Consider the following 18,695-nt stretch of genomic DNA (forward strand, 5'->3'; position numbering starts at 1 on the left):
GGTTGGTGATCTCATCTTTCCTGGTGATAACCATGTCACCCACTTTATAGTGAAGTCACTAGGATGGATTCCGTTTGACCTAAGTGTATGGATAGCTGGTTGTCAGCGAGCCAGGTGCAAATACTAAGGAGTTCAGCACTGAGGATTTGTTCCACCTGTGACTTGTCCTTGCCGGATACCAGCAGGGCCGAGTCATCCACAAAGAGGAACAATTCACAGTCGCATGCTGATGGCATGTCATTTAAGCTGGAATTTGTGCATACTCACATTTCTCCAGTATTTTACATAAATCAGGTAAGATGCTTATTGGTGTAAAATTGCCCTCATTGAAAGCCAATTTGGTATCCTTATGTAGAGGAGTAACTTTTGCCACCTTCCATATCTCTGGACGCAGGCTCACTTGTAAACATCTATTAAAAATATGACAAACAGGCACTGATGTGATACCAGCAGTCATTCTCAGGAACTGACTATCCAGGTTGTCTATACCAGCTACTTTGTTTTACGGAAGAGAGTGTAGTAACCTCTCAACCTCACTGACTTTAACCTGATGAAAATTGAATTCACACCCCTTATTATCCATTATAATATTCCTAATGAGGTCAGCTGATTTGTTGTTACTGGATATATGCACACGATGCCTTAATTGAGATACCTTGTCATCATAATAGTTATTAAAATGATTTGCAAAGTCACATGGCTTAGTGAGTACCAACCCATTTGATTCCGCAAAAGGTGTAGACATTATTCTTTCTACCCTTGATTTCATTCAAAACATTTCATAGGTTTTTGCTATCTTATTTCACATCATATAATCTCTGTTTGTAATATTCCTTTTTTTCAGTCTAACTCTGTGAGCTGGTTTCTTAAGGAACAGTATTCATGCCTGTCATCAATTAAACCTGAGTTGACTGAGGCTTTCTTAGCCATGTCTCTTTCAGTCATTAAACTCCTAAGTCCATTATCAATCCATGGGGCAGACTTAGTTTTGACTGAAAACTTTTTCAAATGGGCATGCTTGTCCACAACACTCATGTACATTAACATTAATAAATCCAGTGCAGCCTCAGGGTCTTCCTCACTGCACACCTCCTTCCAATTTAAACAGGATATTTCATCCAAAAAAACACTCATCATCAAATCTATTATAAGACCTTGTAAAAATAATGTTCGCTTTAGGTTTAGGAACCTTTGTCTTTCTAGTGACTGCTATTGTGTTGTGGTCAGTAAAACCAACAGAAACCGAGACTGCTTTGGAGCATTGGTCACGAACATTTGTATAAATATGATCAATGCATGTAGCTAAAATAATACCATCACTACTTACACCTATTCTCGTGGGAGGGGCAACAATTTGGGATAGATTGCTGTCACGGCGTGGTCGCATCTTTATGTGAGGATTGTTCTCCAAGGAATGCAAGACTGACAGCTCCGGACGAAGGCGTGAAAGTAGGATTAGATTTATTTAATATGAATCACCCAACTACCAAAATACAGGCAGTCCACAGCATACAGCAAACTGCAAAAAGGCAAGCGTACCTAACAAACGTACATCTTAGACTTAGCATAGGCTATGGCATGGAACAAAAACTTACTTGGAAAAGGTGTGACGCAAACAATGAAACCGACTAACTGGCAAAGACGGGCTTAAATAAAAGTCTCTTGATCAGAGCAGGTGCGTACCTAACCCACGAGACAGGTGAAACTAATTGGTGGCCGTGGTAAGTAAAACAAACAAAGGTGCACAAAAACAGGAACTAATGGAGTCCAAAACTAACAGAACATAACTAAACAGAACATGAGATCATGACAATTGCAAGCATTTAAAATGGAGAGTAAATAATTTTTGTTTGTACACCCCTGTCCCAGCCAGGGACAGGGGTGTCATATCACCCAGTAAATGGATTTCTCTATTCTCATCTGATATCCTGTCAAACATCTCACGTAACTCCTTCGGATACAGAGCATCAGCACTAGGAGGCCTATAGAAACAGCATTTCAAACGTGCGATTATTAAAATACCAAGCTCTGACAAAACAACAGTTGTTAAAGGGGAACATTATCACCAGACCTATGTAAGCGTCAATATATACCTTGATGGTGCAGAAAAAAGACCATATATTTTTTTAACCGATATCCGAACTCTAAATGGGTGAATTTTGGCAAATTAAACACCTTTCTGTTTATCGCTCATGTGGTGATGACGTCAGAACGTGACGTCACCGAGGTAACACACCCGCCATATTCATTTTCACATTACAAACACCGGGTCTCAGCTCTGTTATTTCCCATTTTTTCGACTATTTTTTGGAACCTTGGAGACATCATGCCTCGTCGGTGTTGTCGGAGGGTGTAACAACACTAACAGGGAGGGATTCAAGTTGCACCACTGGCTCGAAGATGCAAAGTGTCGGCACATTTTACCGGCGATGACAGACATGGCACAGAGATGTATGGATAACCTGCAGATGCATTTGCAACGATAAAGTTAACAAAATCACAAAGGTGAGTTTTGTTGATGTTGACTTATGTGCTAATCAGACATATTTGGTTGCGGCGTAACTGCCAGCTAATCGATGCAAACATGCTACGCTAATCGATGCTAACATGCTATTTACCGGCGGTACTAAGCCAGACATGGCACAGAGATGTATGGATAACCTGCAGATGCATTTGCAACGATAAAGTCAACAAAATCACAAAGGTGAGTTTTGTTGATGTTGACTGCCAGCTAATCGATGCTAACATGCTATGCTAATTGATGCTAACATGCTATTTACCGGCGGTGCTAAAGCAGACATGGCACAGAGATGTATGGATAACCTGCAGATGCATTTGCAACTATATCACGTTTCCTTCCACCCACATTTAATGCGAAAAAAAACACTTACCAATCGACGGATTTAAGTTGCCCCATTGTCAAGAGATGCGAAAGTCCTGATCGTTTGGTCCGCACATTTTACCAGCGATGCTAACGCGGCTATTCGGCCATGCTATGGCTATGAATAGCGTCAATAGCTATTCGCTCAATAGCTTCAGTTTCTTCTTCAATACTTTCATACTCCAACCATCCGTTTCAATACATGCGTAATCTGTTGAATCGCTGAAACCGCTGAAATCCGAGTCTGAATCCGAGCTAATGTCGCTATATTTTGCTGTGGTATCTGCCATTGTTTGTTTACATTGGCAGCACTGTATGACGTCACAGTGAAATGGATAGTAGCATCGCAAATAGCGAAAATCAAGCACTTGAAAACTTTTTTAGGGATATTCCGGGACCGGTAAAATTTGGAAAAAAACTTCAAAAAATACAACAAGTAACTGAGAACTGATTTTTATTGTTTTTAACCCTTTTGAAATTGTGACAATGTTCCCCTTTAACTCACCAACATCAAAAGCGATTAACTTAGTGGATAAAATTGTGCCGAAAATAGCAAACTTTAAAGTTCAAGGCGAGAGGAAGCGACTGGCTAGCCAGCCAACTGGCTAAAGACAAACAAAGCTCGCTAGCGGTCGGTGATATGTCTTTTAGACAAACAAGGACACCTTGATCACTTTAGAATCGTCCATAAAGTGTCCATAAAAGTATCCGGCATTGGTATTCTAAATACAATCTGATATATTTGTGACTTAAAATTGGATAAAACACCAATTTCTGCTCTCGTCAAAGGAGAAGCTCTATGAATGTATGCAAAGTAAATCTCTGTAGGATGATGTACAAAATTGGCTTTTGACTGACACGCCAAACTTTGATTGATATTGATATTGTTTTGGGGGATGTTAAAAAAAATTATAATAATTAAATAAATCAAATAAAAAATAAAAAACATAAAAAAAAATTAAAACACAATAGTAAGGATTTTTGTTTTATCCACAAATGTATGTTTGGAAACACAAAACCATCCCTCCACAAACAATTCAGCCATTTCATCTATTTTTTTTTTTTGTATTGCATAAAAGTCTTGGGTCACACATACAAAACAATCACAACACAATCATCAAATTACAAAAGAGAGTAATAAAGATAATTAATAAAATGCATTATAGAGACCCAACAAATGATTAATAAAATTTAAAATTTTAAAATTGTATAAAAGACAACTGTTCAAATGATGTATAAAGTAAATAATAATGTGCTTCCTAAAGTGGTCCAAAAGATGTTTCAGATGTGAACCAGTATATATGTATATCATAAATAGGGGCTAATATATGAGATTATTACAATTAGAAATACAAATATGTAATATAGCCATATTCCAAACTATTTCATCTATAAATGCAGAAGCATGTTAACAAGATTGTGTTACACAAACAACAATGTCACACATGTCATACTGTATACGCTGATGTTGTGAGAAAGTCAAAATCAAAGTCTTGACAGTTTATTTTAAATCCTGTAGTTTCATTTGCTGCTGCTGTTCTCACCAGCACACTTGTGTTTCTTACACTGGTAATTATAAGAGAATCTTTCACCACACACACTGCAACTCAACACTTTCTCTCCTGTGTGTCTTTTAATGTGTGCTACAAGGTTTGATCGGTCACAAAAGCTTCTGTTGCAGATTGAACAGGAATGTGATTTTTCACCAGTGTGTGTTCTCATGTGTCTTGTCAAACTGTGACTTTCTCCAAAACCTTTGCCACAGATTGAACAGGAAAAAGGTTTTTCACCAGTGTGTGTTCTTTTGTGTACTTCCAAATGGTTTCTTTGTACGAAACCTTTACTACAGATTGAACAGGAAAACGGTTTTTGACTAGTGTGTCTTCTCATGTGGACTTTCAAATCGTGACTTTGTGTAAAACCTTTACCACAGGTTGAACAGGAAAACGTTTTTTCACCAGTGTGTCTTCTCATGTGCACTTTCAAAGTGTGACTTAGCACAAAACGTTTACCACAGATTGAACAGATAAAAGGTTTTTCACCAGTGTGTATTCTTATGTGTACTTTCAAATTGTGACTTTCTACAAAACCTTTACCACATGTTGAACAGATGAAAGGTTTTTCTCCGGTGTGTATTCTCATGTGTCTTTTCAAAAGACTATGGTATTTAAATGTTTTGTCACAGAGAGAACATGTGAAGTGAGTGTTGTCAGTGTGACATGTCTTATCATCTTTAGAGTCTTCATCATCAGTGTCAGGAGAGTGTGACGTTGTGTCCTCACTATCTGATAGTGGAGCTAAGAGCTTGTCTGCTTGTGATCCTCCACAGTGGTCTCCATCAGTTTCTGTTGTCATGTGTTGTGTTGAGCTGCTGCTTGGAGGCTCCCCCCCTCCCCTCTCCTCACTTTCACCTTTGACCTCATCATCTTCACTCTTCACAGGGACACCAGTCACTGAGAACTCCTCCAACCATTTAGGCTGACTGATGCGGTGTTCCTCCTCTTCCTCTTTAATGTGTGGCGGCTCTTGGTCCTCCTCTTCCTCTTTAAAGTAGAGGGTCAGTGGGTCCACCTCTTCCTTTTTAATGAGAGGGGTCAGCGTGTTCTCTTGCTCCTTAAAGTGAGGGGTCAGTGGGTCCTCCTCTTCTTTTTTTATGTGTAAGATCAGTGGGTCCTCCGCTTGCCCTTTCATGTGAAAGGTCAGTTTAACATTATGGGTCTGTGGCATCTCGTCTTCCTCTTTAATGTGGGAGGGCTGTTGCTCCTCTCCTCTCTCTTTGATGTGTTGGGAATGTGATACCTCTTCTTCCTCGTGTATGTGGGGGGAATATGGTTCCTCCTCCTGCTCATGAGGAAGATGTTCTTCATCGAGGTCTGCGGGACAAGAGAAAACAAACATTCTTTAGAAAATAAGGGTTTTTAAATGTTTTTTAAATGTTTTCCCGCAACAACATATGATCCCACAATCTCATCAGTTTCCCTTCGCAGCAGTCAGGGTACTTCCAGCTGACACATGAAGAACACCTTCAGGGGAATGCCTTCCCAGGCCAACTTCCAATCCACCTTATTCGTATAAAAACATCTTAAAGGTCCTTCCTGCAATTTTTAATGGTAGACGCCATATGTGAAAGTGTGCTGTTCTCCCTCTGAATAAGTCATACACACGCAGGAAATAATGTACCACATGCCGGCCTCCACGCAGTAGTACTAGTGATGAGCTCCCCCTGCTAGTGGACAATAATTTGTGATTTTCACATTCATCTTTAGAGACATGTCTGCTCTAAAAGAAGCATGAGCACAGTCAACATGTTGGCCAAAAAAGATGACATCTGTTTTGCTTTCATTTAGATACGGGAATAAGCGGCAGGAAATGGATGGATGGATGGATAGATAGTGTCACCACATTTAAACTGGGAAGTAATCAGATTACAGACCACTCCTTCAAAAGAAAAAATGTTTACCTTATTAGTAATAGTAATAATGGATTAGATTTAGTGCGTTGCCAAGACACTCAAATTGCGTTGGATTGAGAAGTGAGAAGGCATCATTCATGCAGTCCACACATTCAATCAGAATCAGAATCAGAAATACTTTATTAATCCCCGAGGGGAAATTAAATCTTTCAGCAATATGGTAAGCTACATAAAAATATAGTAATAATAAGTAGATGAGGGAATTATTCAAGGAAATGCATGTGAATGCTCCAATGCTGAAATTGAACTGAAATGCGTACAGAATGTAGTATCAATGTAAGAATAGTTTGACTGTTGGAATGGTTTAAATGTTGAAGAGTTTGAATTTCAAGGAAAAACAGAATTTGGTTTGGAATTTGGGAAAGTGTTAGTTTGAATGTCCAGGATGAGTGGAATATGTTGATGTTGGAATGGTTTGAATAGGTTGGAAAATGTGGGGATTGTGCAACTTGGACAAATGTCACTGCGGCGGGTGTACTGATGTGTCGAAGGTACGAAGACACAGAAAACGCCCCCACAAGAATGTTTGTGTGATTGACAGATATAGATATATACATAGAAATATTTAAAGTAAATGTCCAGAGGTATTAAAACATTAGTCAATCAAACAAACAGACTGGGTCAATGAAAATGAAGGCAATACCTTTGTAGTCATGGATACACTGTCTGTGTGTTTATTTTTTCTGGCTGCGGTTCTCAAACTGCATACAAAAGGTATTCTTAAGTCTGGTCTGAAAGCGTAAAAGAGCGCTGCCGCAATACGGCAAAAAGCGGGTCTGGGGGCCCAGACGTTGCCATTCTTCTGTGAGTGTTGGCGTGTAGTCCTTATGCGACATCATCACGTCATGTTCATGGTCTTGCTCCATCCTATCTTGCCGATTGTATTGTACCGTATGTCCCGGCGAGAAATCTGTGTTCAAAGAACTACAGCTTACTAGTGATTCCCAGAGCCCAGAAAATTCTGCGGGCTATAGAGCGTTTTTATTTGGGCTCCAGTACTATGGAATGCCCTCCCGGTAACAGTTAGAGATGCTACCTCAGTAGAAGCATTTAAGTCCCATCTTAAAACTCATTTGTATACTCTAGCCTTTAAATGGATCCCCTTTTTAGACCAGTTGATCTGCCGTTTCTTTTCTTTTCTCCTCTGCCCTCCTTTACCTTGTGGAGGGATGGGGGCACAGGTCCGGTGGCCATGGATGAAGTGCTGGCTGTCCAGAGTCGGGACCCGGGGGGTGGACCGCTCGGCTATGCATCGGTTGGGTACATCTGTGCGCTGCTGACCCGTCTCCACACGGGATGGTCTCCTGCTGACCCCACCATGAACTGGACTCTCACTACTATGTTAGATCTACTATGCACTGGACTTTCACAATATTATGTTAGACCCACTCGACATCTATTGCATCTGATCTTCCCTAGAAGGGGGGCGGGAGGGTCACCCATATCTGCGGTCCTCTCCAAGGTTTGTCATAGTCATTCACATTGACATCCCACTGGGTTGTGAGTTTTTTCTTGCCCTTGTGTGGGTTCTGAACCGAGGATGTCGTTGTGGCTTGTGCAACCCCTTGAGACACTTGTGATTCAGGAATATCTAAATAAACATTGATTGAATGATTGATTGAAGCTGAGCTTGTTTCATACACGACTCCCCTCAGCCATCTCCACTCCAACACGCATGAGCAGCTAATTTGGCTAACATTAGCAGGTCTGGTGATGCACCACACGTGACCTACGGTGGCCTAGGATGGACAAACGAGACAACTCTCACATGATCACAACTCTTCTTCTCTGACCTTTTCAAAGTAATAATCTAATCAATAATCACTGAACTCAACAACAACAAAAAAGGCATATTATTTCAAAATGACTTACGGAGTTACATAATTGGCTAATTTAAGAAAATCTGCTTCTCACTGCAAAATATTAGGGAAATTGACATAAATGGAAGAGAAATGTTGTCATTGAAAGGAGAAACAACATTTGTTAGGGAAAATAATGCCTTACCGGTAAGGTCTATTCAGGTGTACTGGACAGGAGGCTACTCCAGATAGTCGAACCTAGGATTCAGGAGGAAGAGTGTGGTTTTCGTCCTGGTCGTGGAACTGTGGACCAGCTCTAGACTCTCTGCAGGGTCCTTGAGGGTGCATGGGAGTACCTAGTTCAAGTACCTAGCAGTCTTGTTCACGAGTGAGGGAAGAGTCGACAGGTGCGGAGTCTTCAGTAATGCGGACGCTGTACCGATCCGTTGTGATGAAGAAAGAGCTGAGCCGGAAGACAAAGCTCTCAATTAACCATTCCATCTAAGTTCCCATTCTCACCTGTGGTCATGAGCTTTGGGTTATGACCGAAAGGACAAGATCACAGGTACAAGTGGCCGAAATGAGCTTCTTCCGCCGGGTGGCGGGGCTCTCACTTAGAGATAGGGTGAGAAGCTCTGTCATCCGAGAGGACCTCAAAGTAAAGTTGCTGCTCCCCCACGTGAAAAGAGGAGCCATATGAGGTGGTTCAGGCATCTGGTCAGGATGCCAACCGAACACCCGTCCGACCGGTAGGAGGCCACGGGGAAGATCCAGGTCATGTTGGGAAGACTATATCTGCCGGCTGGCCAGGGAACGCCTCGGGATCCCTCGGGAAGAGCTGGACGAAATGGCAGGGGAGAGGGAAGTCTGGGCTTCCCTGCTTAGGCTGCTGGCCCCACGACCCGACCTCGGATAAGCGGAAGAAGATAGATGGATGGAAAATATGTTTGGACCACTCATTCATCCTTTAAACATGCAATTGTCCCGTCCATTCGAAATAGCGACAAAACCACGAAGCTAAAGCTGGCAAGGAAAATCCATACACCCACAACACATCTCATCTGCTTGTGTTGTTGTGAACAACATCATCCATGTAGGATTAATGTACAAACCGGACAGCAGTCACAACTGTCACCTCTACACATCAAGCTGAGAACAGCAACACACTTCCCCCTTCACAATAATAAGTCTGACTGTGCTAACAAAATAAATGTTTTTTTAAAAAAAAAACACTTTACACAAGCATAATGAACTTATTGATGCATTTACACAATTATTATGCTTTGACTTAAAGTACGGGTCAAAATAGTCCACATATTTACTGCACAAATCAATGTGAGCGAGTCTGCATTTAATCAACAAACTCGAAAGAAAATGACATTTGTCTTGGTGCCCTTCTAACTCGCTTTGGTGCCCTAAAATATGAGCCCTCCTTTAAGGAAACACTTGTCTTGACCTTAAAAAGTTAAAATTTGAGCCCAGTCGATGATGTGCCTTTTTCCCACCCATCCATCCATGTGCTACCGCTTGTCCCTTTTGGACTCACAGGGGTGGGGAAGGTGGGGTACACCCTGGAAAATTCCATAAAACCTTTACGCTATTTATTTCAATTGTATCCAAATTAAAAATGTATCCTCCAGTTTGTGGCTATTATGAGGCATATTTCCAGAGGATATGCATTTATACAGGATTTTTTAAAGAGATAACAATTATAAAAATTACTTCTGGGTATATTATGTTGATCAACTAATTCTTATTAGTGAGCGGAATAGAGGCGCTCCCATTGACTCTATTGTTAGAATTAGGATAGTCAAGATTTTGCTAATGTTTGTTTAGGACTTAGAATGCATTCAAAATAAAAACATGTTATTGTCTTACATATGGATTGTGAATGAAAGGGAAAGTTTAAAAAAATAAGATCCCCTTTGAAATGTTTTCTACATCATGTGACGGGCTGATGCTGTGGTGAAAGTGAGAAAATAAATACATGTTGGGAAAATGCAAATTTAAGCAAAAATGGCTGACAAACGTTTTAAAACCTGGTTAGAGATTGTTGGCGGTAAACCCAGAGAGGCATGTGTATGTTGTAAAATGATGTTAGAATTAGCTTTATTATTTGGGTTTAGGGGGGCCCGTCATGGGGCCCGTCCACGGCCCAACTCACGCTTGTTCCACCACTGACAGTTTATTGTACAAATGGACTAGGATATGTAACTCATCTTTAGTAAGTTAACTTATATGTCCCGGCAAGAAATCTGCGTTCAAAAGACTCCGGCTTATTAGTGATTCCTAGAGCCCAAAAAAAGTCTGCGGGCTATAGAGCGTTTTCCGTTCGGGCTCCAGTACTCTGGAATGCCCTCCCGGTAACAGTTTGAGATGCTACCTCAGTAGAAGCATTAAAGTCTCACCTTAAAACCCATCTGTATACTCTAGCCTTTAAATAGACCTCCTTTTTAGACCAGTTGATCTGCCGCTTCTTTTCTTTCTCCTATGTCCTATGGACCGCTCGTCGGGACCCAGGATGGACCGCTCGCCTGTATCGGTTGGGGACATCTCTACGCTGCTGATCCGCCTCCGCTTGAGATGGTCTCCTGTGGACGGGACTCTCGCTGCTGTCTTGGATCCGCTTGAACTGAACTCTCGCGGCTGTGTTGGAGCCACTATGGATTGAACTTTCACAGTAACATGTTAGACCCGCTCGACATCCATTCCTTTCGGTCCCCTAGAGGGGGGGGGGGGGAGGGGGGGGGGGGTTGCCCACATCTGAGGTCCTCTCCAAGGTTTCTCATAGTCAGCATTGTCACTGTCGTCCCACTGGATGTGAATTCTCCCTGCCCACTGGGTGTGAGTTTTCCTTGCCCTTTTGTGGGTTCTTCCGAGGATGTTGTAGTCGTAATGATTTGTGCAGTCCTTTGAGACATTTGTGATTTGGGGCTATATAAATAAACAGTGATTGATTGATTGATAGTAGTTAAATTTGAAAGAACACCAACAACCACGTGGTTGCAAGACCACGTTGCAAGTAGCAGACAGAATGCATCATCCTCACAAGACAACACAATTTCTTATACACAATATATTATAATATAGTGTTATTAATCAAATATATAGTTAGTAAAGATGTGAGAGTAAGAAGTAAACAAACCTGTTCTGTGTAACACAACTTGGTGATGTTTCTTATAATAAACATCCAGTAGTTGATGTTGTCGCTCCTTCTCCTCTTTTGTTGGAAAAAGTTCCTCCTCATACTTTGCTATCGTTCTTTCGCACATTTTCACACAATCACAACACTTTACGCTCACACTTGATCTCTACTTAGCGATGTGTTGATAACTTCTGTGTCTCCTGTTAGCAGCTAACAAGCTAAGCTAAGCTAACTAGCTAGCTAAGCTAACTAACAAACAAAGATAGCACGAGAAGCGGCACAGTGCTTCTAGCGCATCGAGACGACGTTATCCTTAAATAAAGAATCAAATATGTATTATATACGCCGTAAATATTTCAAACTGAAGGACAAATAATAAGACTGACTTATTTGCGTCCTGCCCACGTCTTTCTCCGCCGATGTGCTTTCTTCTTCTTCTTCTTCTTCTTCTTTTTTTGTTTTTATGGCGGTTGGCAAGCAACCTTCTGGTGTGCATTACCGCCACCTACTGTAATGGAGTGTGGACCGAGGTGGATCCCTACTCTATATTCTTTTACTTAACCCAGTGTTTTTTTAAATATGTGTATATTGCTTTATATCCTATGTTTTCTGAATGCAATCCTAATATATCTCCCACTTCTAACCTAATATTTTCTTTTGCTAACTTATTTTCCAGTATTTCTCTTTCTCTATTATATTTCCTACATTGTATTAAGACATGGTCAACATTTTCTATCTGGTGGCAAAAATCACACAGTCCTGTAGTATGTTTGCCTATCAATTTTAGTGAACTATTTAGATATGTATGGCCTAATCTCATTCTAGTAATAATGTCTTCTTCTTTCCTATTTCTACCCCCTGCTCTCATTACACCTACTTTCCTCTGGACTTTGTAAAACTCTCTACCTTTTGTTTCCTTATTCCAATTATCCTGCCACTTTTTATTGTGTTCTATCTTAATTATGCTCTTCACTTCTTCTTTACTGTGCTTAATCTCCATGTTTACTTCTGTTTTAGTGGTTGCTTGTTTTGCGTACCTATCAGCTAACTCATTTCCCTCAACTCCTACATGAGCAGGAACCCAGAGAAATGTTACCACACCTCCCGCTTTATTTATTCTGCAGATTGCCTGAACTATTTCATAAACTATATCTAGTCTTGTTTCTGATGTTATGTTTTTTATGCTCGTCAAAGCACTGCTGGAGTCCGAGCACACGACTACTTTCCTTGCTTTGTTTTCCTCTATCCAGTTAACTGCCATATAAATTGCTACCAATTCCCCCGTAAAAACAGATAGTTTATCACTAATTCTTTTATTCAACACTATATTTCTCTGTGGGATAACTGCAGCAGCTCCTACTTTACTATTTATAGTTTTTGATGCATCTGTGTATATCATAATATTATCAAAAAACATTTCCTCAATCCGTTGTTCTATTTGGTAACTATTTAAATGTCTATTCTTCAGTAACTGCATGTCTACCTTTGGGTTTTCATACATCCACGGTGGTATTGCAGGAATTGGTACTGTAGGGCTCACTTTAATATAGTCAATTTGTGTTTTGTTCCATATATCTCCTATTATCCACCCAAAACTATTCTTTTTTTTCTTCCCTTTTTCTTGGCAATTTATTAGCACTTGACGGGTTGGATGTCCTTGCTTGGATCCTTTTAAGTTTGCCCAATACACTGCTGAGAGTTGATCTCTCCTCATGTCCAAAGGTTTTTCATTAATTTCTACTTGTAATGCTGCCACTGGAGTAGATTTAGTAGCTCCACAACATAATCTTAACGCCTGTGACTGGATCCGGTCTATTTTCTCAAGTAGAGTTTTTGAAGCAGATCGATAAATAATGCATCCGTAGTCGATAACAGATGGAATTAAAGTGATATATATTGTTTTCAATGTCAACCTATCAGCCCCCCAATCTTTACCCCTCAAAGCCCTCATTATATTTAACACCTTTTTACTTTTCTCCACTATTTTGCTGATGTGGGTTGACCAGTTCATATTTTTATCAAACCATATTCCTAAATATTTAAATACTTGTACCTCTTCTATATTTTCTCCATAGAGTTTTATTTGGAGCTTGTTTTGTACTTTCCTCTTCGTAAAATTTATGACTTTTGTCTTTCCAACAGAGAATCGTAAACCCCAAGCCGTCCCCCAGTCTTGAACATTATTTACCACTTTTTGAATCTTCTTTTCTATATGATTTGTATTTCTACCTCTCTTCCACATCACTCCATCATCAGCAAACAATGCCACCTCCACTAACCCTTCCACTTCACTAAAAACTTCATTTATCATGATGGAAAATAGTACTGGACTTATTATACTCCCTTGTGGGGTCCCATTTTCCACTTCGTATTCTCTACTATATTCATTCTCTATTTTTACTAATAATGTTCTACTTGTTAAAAAGTATTTTATCCATCTGTACATTCTTCCTCTAATCCCAATCCTATTTAGTTTCATCAGCAACCCCTGTTTCCACAACATATCATACGCTTTCTCTATGTCAAAAAATACCGCAATTATACTTTCTTTATTTATTTGTCCCTTTCTAATTTCCTCTTCCAGCTGCACTGCTGGGTCATTTGTGCTTCTTGCTTTGCAAAAAACACTTTGGTAGTTTTTTTATAATTTCTTTTGACTCTAAATAATATATTAATCTTTCATTAATCATTTTTTCCATTACTTTGCCCAAATTTGAGGTCAATGCTATCGGCCTATAATTTCCTGCCTCTTCCGGATCTTTCCCTGGCTTGCATATTGGAATTATTACAGCTGTTTTCCACTCATCTGGTAATTTACCTTCTTCATATATCCTATTATATAATTTCAAGACCACTTCTTTGCCGATGCTACCTAAATTTTTTATCATTTGATAACTCACCAGGTCTTTCCCTGGCGTCGTATTTTTAACTTTTTTTTTAAAATTCGAACCATTTCATCCAAAGAAAATGTTATATCCATAGTGTTGATAAAACTATTATCGTTGTCTTCCTTCATTTCCTCAATATTTAAACTAATTGTTTCTTCTCTCTTTTGTTTTTCTACATTTCTCAATTTATCATTACTGTGCACTTTAACAAAGGTTTTTGCTAAAAGTTCTGCTTTTTCTTTATTTCCTACCACACTCCGCATTCCATCTTTCATCACATGATTTTTATGTTCTTTTCTGACCCCTGACATTCTCTTGATCATTCCCCACACCTGGCTTAAAGGAGTAGTTCTATTTAGTGTTTCACAAAAAGTTCTCCAATGGTGTTTTCTTGTTTTTTTAATAACATACCTTACTCTAGCTTGATGCCTTTTATATTGGATCATGTCTTGGAAATTATGTCTTCTTCTCAATATTCTAAATGCTCTATTCCGTCCTTGTATTGCATCTGTGCACTCTTGTGTCCACCACGGCACTATCTTCCTTCTTCTCCCTATACTATTCCTTGGTATGCTCTGTTCGGCTGCTTCTATTATGCACTTTGTAATATCTGTATTTAATTGTTCAATATCTTGATTTATATCTACTTCCTTTAAAGTTATGTCGGTAATTTCCCTAAATTTCTCCCAGTCACCATGATTATACTTCCATCTTCCTTCTATCCTAGTGCTTTCTGTCCTATGATTTATGTTTATGTGAATGAAGATTGGATAGTGATCACTTCCCATTGTGCTGTATTTATTTACTTCCCACTCCACCTTTCCTGCTAACCCTTGTGACACTAGTGTTAAATCTATTGCTGTTTCTTTACCCGTGACGACATCTAACCTTGTTCCCGACCCATCATTCACACACACCAGTTCTTTTTCCTCCAAAAGTGCTTCCAATGTTTCCCCATTCCAGTCATCCCTTTCACCCCACATTGTGCTATGTGCATTAAAGTCACCACACCAAATAATATTGCCACTCCAGTGCTCCATTATTGTTTCTAGTTGGTGAATTTCTAATTTCTTGCATGGATTATAAAAGTTTAGTACTTTGTATCTTTCTTTATTATTCCATACTTCTACTCCTACTATCTCTAGTTCTTGTTTTACTTTTAATATTGAATAATGCATATCTTCCTTAATAAATATGGCACATCCTCCTACTTGCCCATCATTCCTATCTTTACGTATCGTTATATATCCTTTTATTACAAAGTTTAATTTTGGCTTCAGCCATGTTTCTTGAATACATATTATATGTGGTTTATTTTTCATATTATTAATATATCCCTTTAATTCCTGTCTGTTTGCTATCAAACTTCTGGCATTCCACTGAACAATTAACATGGCGTTGGATTGTGGTAACATGACCCGGTCTCGTCTACTCTCTGTAGCTCACCTTGCACCTGTTCCCAGGATAGTTCTTTTAAATTTAAAAACTTTGCTGCTGCTTTGACAATTATTTTGATTTTCTCAGTCTTGTTTCTAGCCTGTTCTGTACAGTTTATTACATAAGCCAGGAATACAACTAGTTTGTCCATGGAAATTCCTGTATTTGCTGCCTCTTGTTTTTTATTTCTTGAACTATTTTCACTTCTGTCCTGTTCTGCACTTTCTTGATTTCTTATTTTAACTGCCTCTGCGTATGTAATATTTCTTTCAACTCTGATTTGCTGTACTTCTGTTGCCTGTTTTCTTATGATGCAGCCCCCATACGCTGCTGTGTGATTCCCGCCACAATTACAACACTTGACCTGTTCATTTTCTCCACATTGTCCATATTCATGCTCCCCTCCACACCGTCCACATCTCATCTTAGCATGACACACACTAGCTATGTGCCCATAGCGTTGGCACTTGAAACAACGTACTGGGGGTGGCACGTAAGCTCTAACATAGAAGCTTAGATACCCAATTATGATTCTCTCTGGTAGGACCTCCTCTGCAAATTGCACTAGCATGGATTCGCTCTCAGTCTTTTCACCGTTCCTAAATGCCATCATTCTTTTCATCATAGTGACAGTTCCTCCTTTTATTTCTTTTTTCAGATCATCTAAATTTTCTCCTCTTGGGATTCCTGTCACGGCTCCTCTTGCCCCCTTTCGTTCTCCCACTTCGATTTTTTCCTTTATTATTTTGTTGCACAGTTTTTGCAATCGCATTGCTTTGTTCTTTTGCTCTCCATTTTTGAATTTAATCAACAGCCGTCCGTCCCTGAGCACCTTCGCTATCTCCACCTCTCCAATGTCCTTCTTTAATCCCTTAACCAGTGTCATCAAACTAATGTCATTCATATCTTGGTTTGATTTAAATGTATAAATGATCTTATATTCATCCATCATAACCCTTTTCCTCTTATCAACCTCTTCATCGTCTTCATGCACTCTTTTAGCACTCGACTTTCCTTCACTCCCTCCTCTCCCCTTCTTTCCTCTCTCCACTCTAGTCCTATCCATTTCCATACTATCCTCATACATCCTGTCACTATCCCCTTCCATCTCGATCCAGTCACAAAACAGCTTATGCTCAACCGCCAAAACAGATTTAGATACTCTCGCCGCCGCCAAATTCACTCCAAATGTTTGGTAGTTCCGCGTCTCTCCTTCCGGAAGCTTCCAACCGACACGTCTCTCTTTTCCTGTCAATAATCACTTTTGAACGTAGTAAAGCCTCACTAAAACAGACACCCGCCGATGTGCTTTCACGACAGTTAGCACACTTGACGTTACAAGGCAGTACTGCTCTGTTCTGCCGCCTTCCGTTTACCCCTATTGCTAGCGATTTCCTGGGCATAGATATAATAATGTTTCTAGATAGGCACCGTCAGTATACGACGATTCATTTGCATTATAAAAACGCGAGAAAATCAGTCAAATATTGAGAACGTTATAAAATAGTAAAACATAGACATATTTTCCATTTAAGGCTGCTGGACACATCTTTCAGGTTTTTGTACAGATCTGTGCGGTTTCATAAAGAATACCGTTTAAAAAAAAACAAACAACAACGTTGGTTTTGTATGTAATGGTTTATGATGACATTGTTATTGAAATACAGATGACACAAAAGAACCATGGTAAGTAAGTGTGGCAAAACAAGTTGGCGGAAGTGACGTCAGATACGCGCATGCGCGGGCCGATCGGATGATACAGCAAGATGGCGTCTGACGGAGAAGTCCTAAACGCGGGCATTATATTTCTGTATTCTTACATATATGTTGTTTAATAGAGTACACACGGTTAATAATTGTTTGTAGCCAGATACATTAGTCTGAGCGCACTTTGACACTTCTCCTGTTTGATAGCTTCGCTTAAGGTAGCTGGCAGCTAGTTTAGCTGGCTAGTTAGCTTAGCTTGTTAGCTGCTAACAAAGAGACGCGGAAGTTATTTTAACATCGCTAATTAGGGAACTAATGTGAGTGTAAAGTGTTGTGATTGTGTGAAAATGTGCGAAAGAACGACAGCAAAGTATGAGGAGGAACTTTGGCCAAGAAAAGAGGAGGACGAGCGACAACATCAACTACTGGATGTTTATTATAAGAAACATCATCACGTTGTGTTACACAGAACAGGTTTGTTTCCTTCTTACTCTCACATCTTTACTAACATTATGTTTGATTATTAACACTATTCTTAAATATATTGTGTATAAGAAGTTTGGTTGTCTTGTGAGGATGATGTACATACAGTCGTGGTCAAGAGTTTACATACACTTGTAAAGAACATAATGTCATGGCTGGCTTGATTTTCCAATATTTTCTACAACTATTGTTGTTTTCTGTGATAGAGTGATTGGAGGACATACTTGTTGGTCACAAAAAACATTCATGAAGTTTGGTTCTTTTATGAATTGATTATGGGTCTAGTGAAAATGTGACCAAATCTACTCGGTCAAAAGTATACATACATCAACGTTATATGCAGTATATATACAGCAATGTTAGTATATAAACAGCAATGATGGTGGGAATGGTGTTCCTGGAATTAAAGGCCTCACCTTGTTTTCCCCTCCAAACATATTGCTGGGTATTGTGGCCAAACAGCTCAATTTTTGTTACATCTGACATCACATTGACAAAGATAAGACCTTCTGGAGTAAAGTTGTATGGTCAGATGAAAAAAAAAGAGCTGTTTGGCCACAATACCCAGCAATGTGTTTGGAGGAGAAAAGGTGAGGTCTTTAATCCCAGGACCACCATCCCACCGTCAAGCATGGTGGTGATATTATTATGCTCTGGGTCTGTTTTGCTACTAAATGAACTGGTGCTTTAAATGGGACAATGAAAAAGGAAGATTGACTCCAAATTCTTTAGGACAACCTAAAATCATCAGCCCGAAGGTTGGGTCTTGGGCGCAGCTGGGTGTTCCAACAGGACAATGACCCTAAACACACGTCAAAAGTGGTACAGGAATGGCTAAATCTGGCGACAATGAAGGTTTTAGAATGGCATTCCCGAAGTCCTG

General features: G+C 39.7%; 1 protein-coding gene across 2 annotated transcripts; it reads right to left on the minus strand.

Annotated features, from left to right (window-relative positions):
- Positions 1–4,369: 4,369 nt before the first annotated feature.
- Positions 4,370–12,393, minus strand: LOC133545180 (oocyte zinc finger protein XlCOF6.1-like). Of its 2 annotated transcripts, none has more exons than XM_061890560.1 (2): positions 11,684–12,393; positions 4,370–5,754 (listed from the first exon to the last, which is right to left on the minus strand). In XM_061890560.1, the coding sequence occupies exon 2, from the start codon at positions 5,606–5,608 to the stop codon at positions 4,403–4,405; it is 1,206 nt and encodes a 401-aa protein (XP_061746544.1). In that variant the 5' UTR covers positions 5,609–5,754; positions 11,684–12,393; the 3' UTR covers positions 4,370–4,402. The 2 variants fall into 2 exon arrangements, with proteins under 2 accessions (XP_061746544.1, XP_061746543.1); XM_061890559.1 differs by having other exon boundaries at positions 11,298–11,734.
- Positions 12,394–18,695: the final 6,302 nt, after the last annotated feature.

This window comes from Nerophis ophidion, linkage group LG28 (genome assembly GCF_033978795.1).
Source record: "Nerophis ophidion isolate RoL-2023_Sa linkage group LG28, RoL_Noph_v1.0, whole genome shotgun sequence".
In the NCBI taxonomy this organism is placed as follows: domain Eukaryota; kingdom Metazoa; phylum Chordata; class Actinopteri; order Syngnathiformes; family Syngnathidae; genus Nerophis; species Nerophis ophidion.

Bases quoted from the DNA above. Each gene is read 5' to 3' on its own strand.
- LOC133545180 (XM_061890559.1), bottom strand. From the start codon at position 11,424: ATGTGCGAAAGAACGATAGCAAAGTATGAGGAGGAACTTTTTCCAACA. The intron at 5,755-11,297 runs GTTTGTTTACTT...CTTGTCCCGCAG, and splicing joins AGTTGTGTTACACAGAACAG to ACCTCGATGAAGAACATCTT.